The following is a 13,845-nucleotide window of genomic DNA, read 5'->3' as shown; positions in this document are numbered from 1 at the left end:
GGCTTAACAGAAAGTCCTAAAACTGGAAAGGTAAAAGGTATAAACTCAATATCTGCCATGTAATGCAACATGGGGACTGTCCGTGAATTGCTTCGAATAATTATTCTGACCTTCTTTTTTATTCTATGAACCAGTTTTCTCTTTTCTGCAGATCCTTTGTAAGTGCTGGCAGTGTGCTCTTCCAAACGTCCTGTTCCAGTTCTTGTCAGTAAGCAGGCCAAGTAGTTCAAAGTGGTGATCTCCACCACACACACGGTATCCTGAAGTTAGCACTGGCACAATGTTGTTTGTCCTGCCACACTGCATTGTGGTACTCTCATGCTCCCTCCTGCAGCTTCCATAAGTTTGCTCACTCCCCACATGGTGGCTTATCATTTGAACTGCTGATTTGCAACTAAAGGTCATCACCTAAATGCAATTCTGAATTTGTTTGCTGTGCTTCGTTAGATCCATAGTGGCTTATTAAAGCTAAGCTCCAGGCACATAAAAGTACTACTTATGAGTTTCCTTACATTAAAAAATATTTGTAATGATTTTTTTTTAAGTTGAATTTGACATGTTATCCGCTTCTTGCACTCATGTACAGCATACCTCAGGCCAGGTGAGGGAGTGTTAGTATTGAGGGCCAAATTGAGTTTTTACAAGAAATCAGCAGACCGGATAAAAAAATGGAATGACATCTGTCTGCGGCTACTCCTTTTACTGATCATTCAAAAGTCGAGGTAGGAGGGGGACTAGGCTGTTGCTGCTATACTGACCAGTCAGTCTAGGGGTCGATATCCTTTAAACTGCACTAAAGAAAAGTCAAGTAATTTGCCTTGCTTGGCTGTCTGGCAGGGTTGCGTAAATCTCAATATTGGATAGACAGAATTACAAATCATTTGGCAGGTAAGAGACCTTCCATTTTATGTATCTGAAATGTTCCCTCACACCTCCCCTGTGATGAGCCTTTCACCATCTCTATTTAGTAGTCTATTGGTGGAATCGTAGGGGCCACTGGAGGATAGAAAAAAGGGAGCAGCCAAGGCTGGAACCTGATCTAACGCTGTCATCCTGATACTGGTTCAATATTGCACACGTCAATTACCTAGAATAAGCATGCAGCCTGTGAAGTTTAGATTTTAGATGACCTCCCTAAACCTGCATCTCTAAGAAAACCGTGGCAATGTCAATATTCATACAGTAAAAAGTTCCCTTTACATAGCAGGAGTTTAGGCTTTGTGCCAGGATCTGGTGGGTTTAATGGCAACAGGGGTAGAATATCAGATGCAGTTTAAAACTGGGATGAAGAGGTCTTTAAAAGCAAGAGTATACATTTGAAGATAGATATAAGTATTTTTTCCCTCTTTGCCAATATTGTTAAATCTGTGGCACATTACTGGTTCATTTCAGTTCAAATTTAGCTAAATATTTTCTAGGTGGATCTGAGCAAAAGGTGTTATAAAGTCTGACCGCTCATTTTCTTTAAAAAGCAGCCACAGTAAAATAGCCAATCCCCTGCCAGCATGCTGTAGAGAAGTACCATTGCTCTCTGTAGACATAGCGGCCTTTCTGCAGAGGAACAACAAACCCCCCTGCAGAGTCAGACCAATTCTCATGCTCCTGCTGATTGGAGAGCTCTAGATCTAATTCATCATGGGGTCTGTCGGAGCTCTTCAAAAAGAATATTGCATTCACACAAAGAGCAAGGGTCCTTCTCTACTGCATTCTGGAAGACCTGCCTGTGTAGCTGTGGCTGCTTTAAAAAAAGTTTGCGGAGAATGTTTTTAAAGGGAGCGTTCAGTTGTGCTTTACTGTTGACAAAATTAATGTTTGCATTTTTTTTTAGATGCCAGGACACAGCTGGACCCAAGTGTGTGTGTTTGTGTGTGTACACCCTCCCAACTAAATGTCAGAGAAAGCAAAAAGATGAAGGGGTTCTCCTTGTTTGGGGATATGGGCCAGATGTGTAAATATTGAATGACAAGATGGTCAGCCATGAAGATCATATGCATTTGGCAACTTTGCTATATTTGATTGATTGGTAATCAAGGGTCTGAAATGTAGTCACTATGTGGTTTGGTTTATAAACCCAGAGGGCAGTTGATAGGAGCACTCCCTTTTGGCTCTGGGTGTTTTTGCCCTGAATCTTTCCAGGATTGGCCTGCTGGCAAAAACCTACTCCTTCCTTGTTTTTTTTTTTTTTTTTTTTTTTTTTTTGTGTGCTTTTTTTTCCTTTTTGTAACATGCTCCTGGAATATTGCATATATGTATATTCTATGATCTTTGATATGATGATATACTGAACGTGTTGCTGTATGGAATTGTATTACGTATGCAATAAAAATAATCAAAAACATTACTTCTTCCTTTTTGTTTCTCTTAAAGAAAAGTTGTATGGTTCCATCATAATAGATTTTAAAAATCAAGACCGGAAGTACAGAGTGAGATTTTGCAGTTTTCCATGATATCCTTAATCATTTTGGGGTCTTCTATTGTACCAATTTCTTTTTATTATCTAATTAATATACAAAGTATTTTTCCACAAATGTTTGAATCTTAAACACCACCAGTGAACTGCAAGTTGTCGTCTAATTTTTTTTAAACATTTTTTTTGTGTGTCTTGTATTTGTTCAGGTTACAATTGAAGTAGTTGACAGTGCTGACACAGATCCAGAAAATGAAATGCAAAAGGAGAGCAAGGCCAGCTGGCCGGTTCCATCACCAGACTGGAGGAGCTGGTGGCAGAGGTCATCATCATTACCCAGGATAAATTATGGGGGCCAAGACTACAAATATGACAGCACCACTGAGGACAGCAACTTTTTAAATCCTCTGGGTGGATGGAACAGACAAGGGCTCGGCCATCGCACATTTGATCTGAAAGAACAGCCAGAGTATGGTAAGTTCATGTTACACATATCATGCTATGTGTGCAGCATATACTGTACATTGATTACTGAAGACTGAGAGCTTGCTGATTGAGAAGATGCAGAAGGGTCTATCTGCTCTGAGATACAATGTCTGTAAAAATAAGGAGAATTTGAAGAGTTGCTCTTAACTGATTTAGTTACTGGAAGACATTTATTCATTTAATACATATTTTCACATTTTTTAACCTTTTTGTTGCATGTCCATGCTGCTGATCTTCTGCAGCCTCTATGCAGCCACCCAGGGCTGTAGCTACCATGGGGCGAGTGAGGCACTCGCCTCAGGAGCAGCTAGGGCCAGCCTGGCTGCGCCCCCTCACCCCTGTTGCCATGGCGAGCACAGGGCACCATTGGCAACAGGGGTGCCAGGCGGCCAACACAGCCGCGGCTCAGCAGGGCAGGGAGAAGAGGAGCGGCACAGGCAATGCTGCTCTCCCCCACCTGTATGGGCTGAGGACTCTCACACTCGCATATTAGTAGACATGTGCAAAAATTAACAATTTGTTTCAGACTAAATGAACGGAAACTAAAAATGTTTTCATTCGTTTCATCAAATGAAACACATTTTATGCTATTTTGGATTTGGCCACCTGCGCATTCTGCTCATGCGAGCCGCCATCCCGGAGGTGGGGCGCATTACGTCACATACTGCACATGTCTGTTGGGGGCACAATTTTCTGTTCTTGCCTCGGACACAAAAGGAGCTAGCTACAGCTTTGCAGCCACCCCCTGCTATTTTCCTACCTACAATGGAATCTCACTCTTCCTGGTACAAGAGGATAGTTTGCAAATATTCCATATCCTTTTGTTGTGTTCTTCCTAGTATAACAAAATAAAAATTGCCGTGGTAGGTGTCGGATCTGGAAACTCCAGCCCAAAAACAATCTTGGGAGACATTGGAAACCTTCAAACACATTTAAGATGGCATTTCGGTTAGGCATTAGGCTAAAACTTGGTTCCCACCAAAAATACATGCCTAAAGGTTACTTGACTTGAATGGCAAAATGTTGGTGAAGGCACCCACAATTCAACATATAAGATTTTTTACAATATAATGCAAAGCAGTGTATTGATGTGAACAGGAATTGTTTAAATATTGTGTTTGCTCATGATAATGTGGGAATTTGTGCCCATTCAGCCAAAAGTGCAGGTACTTCTGTAGGACAAACAGACCTTTCTCCACACCAAACCTATTAAACCATGCCTTCTTGGACCTAGCTTTGTGCATAGTGGCAAGGTTCTATTGGAACAGAAAAGGGCTTCCGACAAGGCTGGAAGTTTACAATTGTTTATAATGTCTTTGTATTCTGTAGCATCAACTGTACCCTTCACTGGGAACACCCAAACTCCATAATTTAGAGGGGTGACTAAATATGTTGTGCCTGATGGTCTGGTCCGTTGTCCAAAACAATTTCGCCATGTAGAGCTTTGTATATGTTGTTGAACTTTAGAAGGTGTTTATGGCAAATTAAGTATTGTGTATAAAAACATGGAAAGGAAAGGTTATGTAGTATCTTTCCCCTACTGACCAATTAGATTTCTGCTTTCAGTGCATCCTTGTCCTTCTTTTTTTAGTTGCTCACACATGGCTTTTAAAATGCGATCAAAGGGTAAAGACTGATGTTTACATTTTTATTATTATCATCATTTTCATCATTCAGTTGACATTTTGAATTGATTGGAAAAAGGGCTAGAAAGAAAACAATGATGCCTCAGATGCTTGAAAAAGCCATAGAAAACAGTTTACGTGATCTCAAAGAATTCCACTCTGGTTCCAATCTTGCATTCAGTCAAAATATTGGAAATTGCACTCGATTAAATGAAGAGAATAGAATGTAGGATGCTCTATAACGAAGGCCACATGGTCCAAGCTAAGGAACATTTTATTTCTGGAGCAGGCACATCAATGCACAGGACTTATTGGTATCCGCACAAAAATTACTGGTACTGTCTTTTCAGCTCAGTACTTTACTTTTGTGGGTTAACCTAGCGTTCGAGAGTCAATGGTTTAAGGTTAAAGGCTTACCACCAGTTTCTTGGGAGTGAGTTGATGGTTACATTGGGATTTAAGTTTAAAGGCTTACCAATAGTTTCTTGTGCCTCTCAAGGGCTTTAATAGAGAAATATCTGCGCTGTAGTTGCCAGGTCTGCATGCCCTGCACAGCAGATATAAGAAACACTACAGTGGTAGAATGGTTGGTTATATATATATATATTCTATATTATGAAGAATGGAAAAGAGAATACCCCAAGGTGGTTGGAACTTTGTACCAGGAGTACTCTGCTTTGCAAGGCATGGGCAAAACCAGGAAATAGCATGGAGATCTCGCCAATAAAGTTGACGGGGGTAAAATAAGCCATAAGATGGGTGTTTCCACCAAGTTCAACGTATAACTCAAATATAACTTTTGGGGTGACAATCCTATTTATTGGTTAAAATAGGCAAACCCTGACAATGAACTTCTATTTACACCATTTTATTGATCTGTTGAACAGATAAAACACGTTTAATGGTATAAGTGCGGGGAAAAAAATCTGATCCTTTTAGACATTCTACAAAATTAGCCTTTATCATCTGAGAGTAGAAGGGGTTGAGTAGTTTGGGAAATGATAACTGGGCAGGGCTGACACCACTCAGTTCACTCAAAAGCTGTTTTGTCAGCCCACAACGAATTGAGAAGTTGGGTGCATTTCTGGCCAACCAACAGGCATACTTGCAGAATGGTTACAGGGATAAAACATTGGGATGTTTTGCAAATAAGTTCTGCATATTTTTTTTTAAATTTTGGCTTGACATGCGCTTTAGGGTTGGGGGAGGAATAGTTCTGATTATGGCAACTGTCAAGGGTTATTTTCAAATCTCAACTCCGGGTAGATATAAAAGACTAGAGCACTGTAATAGCATATTTATTGTATTTTTTTGTAATGTAAGCAGTGTAAATACCTGAAGATCCCTGTACCGCAGAGCTCAGACTGGGGAAGGGAGATGCGGCCAATCAGCCAATGCTCAGTTTATGGAGCAATCTGATATGGTGGAGAGATATGAGTGACACATTGGTGAGCCCCTTAGTCTGCTGCTTCTCATTTCAGTGTCCAATCAGAGGCTGGGGGTGAGGGACCTGTAAATGTTACTGAACTGCAGCAGTAAATAATTATCATGCCATGCTAGACAGGGCTGTGTGGTGTTGCCACAGCTGTGTAAATCTTGGGACTGGGTGGAGAGAAACGCAATCCTTTGGCAGATAAAGCCTTTTGTAAGTATTTCTTCTGTATATTTATCTGTTTACTTGGAATTCAGTTTTAAGTGTTAAGTTAGAATAGGGGTAGGCAACCTTGGCACTCCAGCTCTTGTATTGGTGTCGCAGCAGTGGGTCCTAGAGGCCAAGGCATGGTAGGATTTGTAGTTTTACCACAGCTAGAGTGACTAGGTTACCCACACTTTGGTTAGAAGGTTCATTTTAAGGGTTAACGCTCCCAACCTGACAGATTCTAGCTACACTCTGCTCTGTTTAAAGAAAGAAGAAAAAAAAAAGCTGAATTTTCGCTTCACAATGGTCCACATTTAGGGTAAGACCTGTTGTTATATTGTCTTTAATTACAATCATGTATAGAGCTCTTATTTCATTTTATAGACTATGCTGATGAAGGAGATTGGAGCGCCTGGTCTGTGTGCAGCGTCAGTTGCGGCAGTGGGAACCAGAAACGGACCAGGTCTTGCGGATACGCCTGCACAGCCACAGAATCCAGGACGTGTGATATGCCAAATTGTCCAGGTGTGTAAAATAACTCCAGAGAAATGCAAACCAAAGAAAGCTGTGCATGCTGCTGGGAGCCTTTTCTTCCCACCACATCAAAACCACCCTGAAACGATCAACGCGCTGCCTTTAAAATATAAAGTGGGTGTTCTGTGGATAAGTGCGTGCACATATAATGACTAATGGATTTTAAAAGGGGAGGGAAAAAAAAGACGGGTTATTTGGCCGCTTCTCAGAGGTAGCTGCAGAACACCTGGTAAAATGAACAGGCTGACTTTGGCTCACAAAACACATTCCTGATGCCCTGATAATGCATTTGTTACATACTCCAGTTCTCCGAGAGAGGAAAATAGAAAACCTTGTGACTTTATAGTACGACTACCCCAAGTCACTAACAGAGGAATTTTATAATATTTTACAGCTCTTAATACTTGGCTGGATAAGTTCTTAATTATATCTGATGGGCTGTAGAGTCAATACTGAATTTGGCTATCTATGAGAAAAGACCAGGGACCTAAAATGTACAAAGGGCAGTAAAGTGTTAAAGTGTACCTGTGTTCATGTCAAATATCTGACTGGCTGAAGAAAGACGATTGGTTGCACACGATTGGAAGTTTTGTATGCACTCGGGTTCATCTCAACTCCCCTAACCTCAGCATTAGTCATTCAGCAGGGATTGGTGCAAACCCAATTTGCTGGCGTTCACCCAAGCCTGCACAAAACTGATTGACACCCTGACACCACCCCTTCCCAGCCCAATGAATTGCAGCATGGGCATGTCACAAAGGGGTGGTGTATGCCACTACCACAACTGATTGGGTCGGGAGGGGAGTGTCAGGTTTGCACAAGCTTGGATGAACTGGGTTTGCACCTCTTCACCCTTTAGTAAATCCGATTTCTCTGGTATATTTTCATTCTTGTAAACTTTTCATTCATTGATTGAGTAATAAAATTTGCTATTCCGGACAAAAGCAAACCATTAAAAAAGTGTTGAAAAGTTAGATGTTGGAAAGGGCCAAATTGGGCTGGTGTGTTGCATTAAGGCATGTCCATTCATTGAAATGGGCTGTCAATGCACCAAAATGCATAGAGGAATGGGCATGTATCATTTTTTTCCAAAGCAGTGCACCACAATGCACAGTATTGTGTTACTGTTCAGTGTTGCGCACTACAATGCAGGTGTGTTGGCAGGATGTGTGTTGGGGTGCCATTAAGAATGAATGCTCTGCACTGCAATATATATATATGACTGGAATAAAAATTAAGTTTTAAAAATGAAAAGGGTCTGTCACCACATTTTGTCCTGGTTACCACTATCTGAATTCTATTGTAAATACCTGACTTAAGGTGGCCATACACTCTACAACCATCGCAAGACTTTAGTCTTGCGATGGTTGTAAAGGGATTAAAAAAACGTACGATCTGCCTATCTTGGACAGGCAGATCGCACTCTCGATCATCGCAAGCCCGCCCTCCTGAGGGGCGGGCTTCCGATGACCGCAATGCTGAACGGGCAGTGTGCGCGTGCGCACACCGGCGCGTTCAGCATTTATCTTCCGAGCACCGTTCTAACCAGCCGAGAATCGTACGATTCCCGGCTGGTTTTCGAACATGCTGGTTCGACAGAAGACGTGCGACCGTACAGTAGAAACGGTCGCACGTCTCCGTTCACACTGCTCGATTATCGTACGAAAACCCGATCGCATACGATTATCGTACGATAATCGTGCAGTGTATGGGCACCTTTTTAAGGTGCCCATACACCTTACAATTATTATCTGCAGATTTTCTGTGGTCAGATGGATAAAGTGCAACAGATTGGCCCAGGTGGAGATTACTCCATCCACACAGTTAAGTGTAGATGGAGGAATCTGTTGCACCTTTTCCATCTGACCATAGAAAACCTGCAGATAATTGTAAGGTGTGTGGCCAGCTTTAGACCTGTCAGTGTCTTACAATCCTTAAAGCAACACTTGGACTGGAAGAAGGAGAGGCAGGACTGGGGAGTTATTGTGTTTGCATACAAATGTACTGATTAGAGAACATGGTGATAGGAGAGAAGAGCAGAAGATTGTCTTCATCAATCTGATGGTGCCCTTTCAGTTAGCAGACTGAAGGTGGAGAGGGGACAGCATTGCATTCCTTCTCTAGTCTATAGCTGCAACATAGAAAGTGGTGTCACCTACTTTGGTGCACTCTATCATGGCTGTGTAAATCTCCGAACAGGATGAACAGAATTACAAGTTCTTTGAATGATAAAACACCTCCCACATATATCTTACCATTGAATATTTTAGCCTGGACTTCAGCTTTAGAGTTGTTCTCATTGGCCACTGTGTTTCTTCTGCCATTGTGTTTACATACTGTAACTTTCAGAGCACAGGTGGTATCTTATACCGCAGCAGGCGTCATGGAGGATTTATATAAAAGTTTATTTTATTTGTTCACTTAAAGTCCAGGACCACTTAATCCCCTTTCAAATAAGTCATTTTTGGCAGCTCTGGTTGTCTCCTGAAGTTGGTGAGAAAAAAGTGTAGCATTTCAGAACCAATGAGGTGTTTGTAATGAGCTGTCTGTGTGGTCCATGGGCCTCCTAGGCCTTTTACAAAGCTGCCATTTCCAGCACAATGCATTTACAGTAAGTCAGATTTTTTATGGCTCTCAGGAAACCAGTTTAAGATTTGATATTTATACTAATACGCAGATTGCTGTCTTTGGCTAATGACTTAACACTTCTGGCTACATTGAAGCAGTCGCTCTACTTTTATAACACCAGTTACAAGGACAAAATTGTGTTGGTGCTTTTTGAGTGGCTTGAACGCAAAAATAACGACACTGGCATGACGGACAATTTCCTAGGATCTCATTTTACTGTGTTGCACAATCTCTTATTGACAAGGATGCCCTTGCTTGAATAAATGTCCATGAAGTAAACTGAAGTAAGCGTAGACTCAGACAGAAACTTGTGACTCCTGAGCTGTATTTTAGTCCCTGGGCAGTGACGTTATTGAAGCCTTCTTAGTTCCATTTCACAATCTCAGGGCAACTATATAGAGATGCAGAGAGCAGCAGCTTCCATCTATCCCTTTTTAACTCCCAATATTTTCTACTTTGAGAAATCAAATATAACATCAAGTTTTAAGTCCATAAACCTACACATATGATGTTCAGTAGAGAATTAGTAGGATACAGTCCCTTTAAAAATGTGGGTTAGGCAATAACATGTTTGCGTGACATGACCAGTTCACTTTAAATATTTTCTTCCCAAAGCACTAGTGTTGTGCACTGTGTATTATGTTACAGCTACTCTGTTTAAAAATAGATTATGAAAAGGTTGCCTGAAAAAAGACCTAATCCTTCTCTGGTGAGTCCGCACATCGTTGAGCACTATAGCCTCCAGAATGCTCTTTGGCATTTGCCACGCCCAGGTTTTTTTGTTGAATGACTGTGCCCCCTGCCATGTCCTATGGGTCCTCTCGCTCTATCCCTCTCATTAAAGGACATAGGGACATAGAAGCCAGTGTAAAGAGCAGAGCACCAGGCACCCAACACATCCACAGGTAGTACTTGAAGACTGAAGTGAGACCCCAGAGAGACCTAGTTTACAGTCAAACTTTGGATAAGCTGTATTCTCAACAAAGAAAAAGGCTTTAAAGCAAATGATCACTGACCTCTAGCTGTAGGCATTGTGGATCAATTCATCCATATAGTTAGCTGGAAAAGCACTGAAGTGGTTCAAGTAGTGTCTTAGTGCTCTACTACTCCAACGCAGATCACCTGCTCTGTGTTTGCATTGGAGATTGGGAGGGGGAGCAGAATGAGATTTGCGCCTGAAATTGTTACTGCTGTAAACTTTGAGGATCAATTACTACTCCGTGTCTGCAACTACAGAGATCCATGAAGGCTTGTTTTAAAGCTCATTATTGCTTGTTTAGAATATGTTAAAAGAGAGCTAAAGGCAAACCTTTGTTTGGGTCACAGAAGTACTTTTACTAATGTCCTCATGTGACCCAGACTCAGAAATTAGCGGGCAGTAGCCTGCTAGATGCTGACAACACAGAGCTGCGCTGCAGCCAGGAAAGATCCCAGCGATATCATCTAGATCCACCTTGTTGCCTTATTGACAGCTGGAGCCAGCTGCGCCCACCCTCTCACCTTTCAGCATGATGATGCTGCTGCTTGTAAAAATCCTCCCTTCATGCTGCCATCATAGCCTCCAGATATTGCCCTGAGCGGCTATTTTCTGGTGCTGCATGGGTTAACAGCAGCCGCTGCTAGTGTGAAGAATTGTGCTGCTCGTCCATGTCTTCATGCCTTTTCCTCCATTCAGAGAACTTGTACTACAATTTTTTCGGAATGCATTGAGTTCTATACGGAATTAGTGGAACAACTGGATTTCCTCTACCCACTCAGAACAGGATGCATTGTGGGAGGATAGTAGTAAGAGTTCTCTGAATGTAGGAAAGGGCATGAAGGAGGCTGGTGAGCGTTGCAACTGTTCACACTAGCAGCAGCTGCTGTTACCATCGTCAACACCCTTCAGGTGGCCTGTGTGACTTCCTCTAGATCGCCTTAAGTTATAGAGAACGCAGATGCTGAATGCATATCGTTCAGTATTAAGCATTTGTATGAATGGAAAAGTTGCTGTAGAAGTTGTAAATCCGCAAAAGGCAACCACAGGTTTTAGTGCACACAAAGGTCCGCCAGGAAAGAGTCATGTGGCTTCTGAGCTGCCAGTTGGGCATGTCTGCAAGAACTTTACATCATACTAATCTGAGCAAATTTGAAATCCTTAAGTCGATGCCACTTACTCAGCATCTATGTAGAAAATGCATAACTTAAACAGCTGTTTGTTTTTACCGGCCATATGCTTTAATGCTGCCAGGTGTAAACACTCGTTTTCATCTTCACTAGGAATTGAAGACGCATTCAAAACCGCAGCAACAGAAGTGAGTCTACTTGCAGGAAATGAAGAGTTTAATGCTACAAAGTTGTTTGGCGTTGGTAAGTGTATTATGTGTTTATTGCAGGGGTGGGTTTTATTTGTAAAATTTAGGAACCATATCCATATAAAAAGCCAACTAATCCTGAGATCCTAGGTCCAAGATGATAAAATCAGGGGTATGTCAGGGAATTCTGTAACTGCTAATGACCTAAATGGTACCTGCAAGAATAAATGGAAGCAGTGCAAGTATTTGACTTGATCTCATTACCATGTGATCCTCTGTACAGCAGCACTCAGAATGGTAGAGAGAGGAAGAGAGGGGCGGGAGCCAATCATATGTGTTGCATGCAGATGTGCTGACGAGGAGGGAACAGAGTGAGCAGAAAGATGACCTAATCAGTTTATTCCCTGTCCAATCTCTAGGCCTAGGGTATAGATATGGCATTGCTGTATTCCTTACCTGTAACAGGAAAAGTAGTGTCGTTTGACAGGCTGTTAAAATATTAGGAGTAGTAAAACTTCTGATATTTATTTAATTTAGCTGTTTGTTTTGAGTTTAGCTTTAAGATTTTCAAGAGCTGCTGAATGCTGAAAATAGCTGAGATAAACAGAAGCCAACATGATCATATGACCTTATGTCCTAAATAATGTCATTATTGCACGGATAGTTTTGGTATCAGTCGGATTGTTTAATGTATTTACCAGTTAATGAGCAGTAAGATGAGTCATCCTGCATTTCTACATTCCTTTGTAGATACAGACACTTGTGAACGTTGGATGAACTGTAAAAGTGAATTTCTCAAAAAGTATATGCATAAAGTTGCCAATGATCTTCCAAGCTGTCCATGCTCATACCCAACTGAAGTAGCTTACAGCACTGCTGATGTACAAGATCGTGTCAAAAGGAAAGAGTTTCGATGGAAGGATGCAAGTGGTCCAAAGGAGAAACTGGAGATCTATAAGCCCACAGCAAGGTACTGCATTCGCTCAATGCTGTCTCTGGAAAGTACGACTTTAGCAGCTCAACACTGCTGCTTTGATGACAGCATGCAATTGATCACAAGGGGTAAGGGAGCAGGTACCCCTAATCTCATCAGCATTGAGTTTTCTGCAGAACTTCATTACAAAGTGGATGTCTTACCCTGGATCATGTGCAAAGGAGACTGGAGTCGATACAATGAGGTGCGCCCACCAAACAATGGCCAAAAATGTACTGAAAACCCCTCAGAAGAAGACTATTTAAAGCAGTTTCAAGAAGCTAGAGAGTTCTAAGTACTGGACTCAATGAAAAGGAGTGTTTGAAGGACTTGGGTGTTCACAGCAGGATCTGCTGGAAACAGGGTCATGCCATTTTGACGCATGTTAGTGTCTGCAAAGCTAATTCCAACTTTCCCATGTGTTGTAACCAATGCAGTGTACACGTCTTTATCTAGATTACTATATACATCTGTATACATATTGGCAGACAGAAATTCATTGTCTTGATCCTGTGAAATATTTTTCTTTGTTTTTAAAGAAGGCAGGCAATACTTTGCTTGATTCGCACAGTATATAATGAAGCTGAATCCCAAACACACTATAGAGCATTTCAAAAGTCCTAAAGGACATGTCTCCAACACACAGGGATTATCAACTTCAGATCACTTTACTGCTTCATGTGTCCATCTCATTTATTGGTCTATGGTCAGCACTCACATGTTCCATTTAACCTCTTTAGGACAAGTCTAGATCTAGTAGTATTGGCAAACCTCTACAGTTCTGACACAGAACAGGAGCAAAGGAACCAAAGTTACTTGGTGTGGGAGGTTAAAGCAGCAAAATTGGGTCAACTGAAGGGAATGAGATGGACACGTCAGATTTGCCTCATACACTAAACAGTACAGTTTGTTGGAGTTGCTCTTTAAGAAGAGATTGGTGATGTAAAGCTCCCCTTCTCTGGATTCCTTCAGAGAAACCATTTTTCTGTTTTTAGAATTTTTTTGTTTTGTTAATATTTATAATAAAAATGAAGGAATACTGGTTGGAAAAAGTTATTAAAACAACTCACCAAAACAAGTTTGTTTTTTTTGGCTGGAGTGGGGGAAGGATTCATCTTTTTCTGCTGCTGTTCCCTGATTGGATAGACTTCTCATTTCCTGTCCCGATGATTAAATGGCAACAACAGGGGACAGTAATAACAATTTAAAAAAAAAAAAAAAAACTGAAAGAGGGATTGAACCTTTCCCTGCTCTATCAA

At 41.4% G+C, this 13,845-nt stretch overlaps 1 protein-coding gene across 2 annotated transcripts in view; it reads left to right on the top strand.

Annotated features, from left to right (window-relative positions):
* The window catches only part of ISM1 (isthmin 1), a 50,789-nt gene extending 37,537 nt beyond the window's left edge, over positions 1–13,252 (top strand). For both annotated transcript variants that reach the window (XM_018554728.1, XM_018554727.1), the window contains 4 exons: positions 2,617–2,881; positions 6,542–6,682; positions 11,579–11,668; positions 12,364–13,252. In XM_018554728.1, coding sequence (XP_018410230.1) covers positions 2,617–2,881; positions 6,542–6,682; positions 11,579–11,668; positions 12,364–12,881 — 1,014 coding nt within the window. In that variant the 3' untranslated portion in view covers positions 12,882–13,252. The remainder of the gene's footprint in view (positions 1–2,616; positions 2,882–6,541; positions 6,683–11,578; positions 11,669–12,363) is intronic.
* Positions 13,253–13,845: the final 593 nt, after the last annotated feature.

This window comes from Nanorana parkeri, unplaced genomic scaffold (assembly GCF_000935625.1).
Source record: "Nanorana parkeri isolate BGI_ZX_2015 unplaced genomic scaffold, ASM93562v1 scaffold170, whole genome shotgun sequence".
NCBI classification, from domain to species: Eukaryota; Metazoa; Chordata; class Amphibia; order Anura; family Dicroglossidae; genus Nanorana; species Nanorana parkeri.
This window is presented reverse-complemented; position numbering and strand designations above follow the sequence as displayed.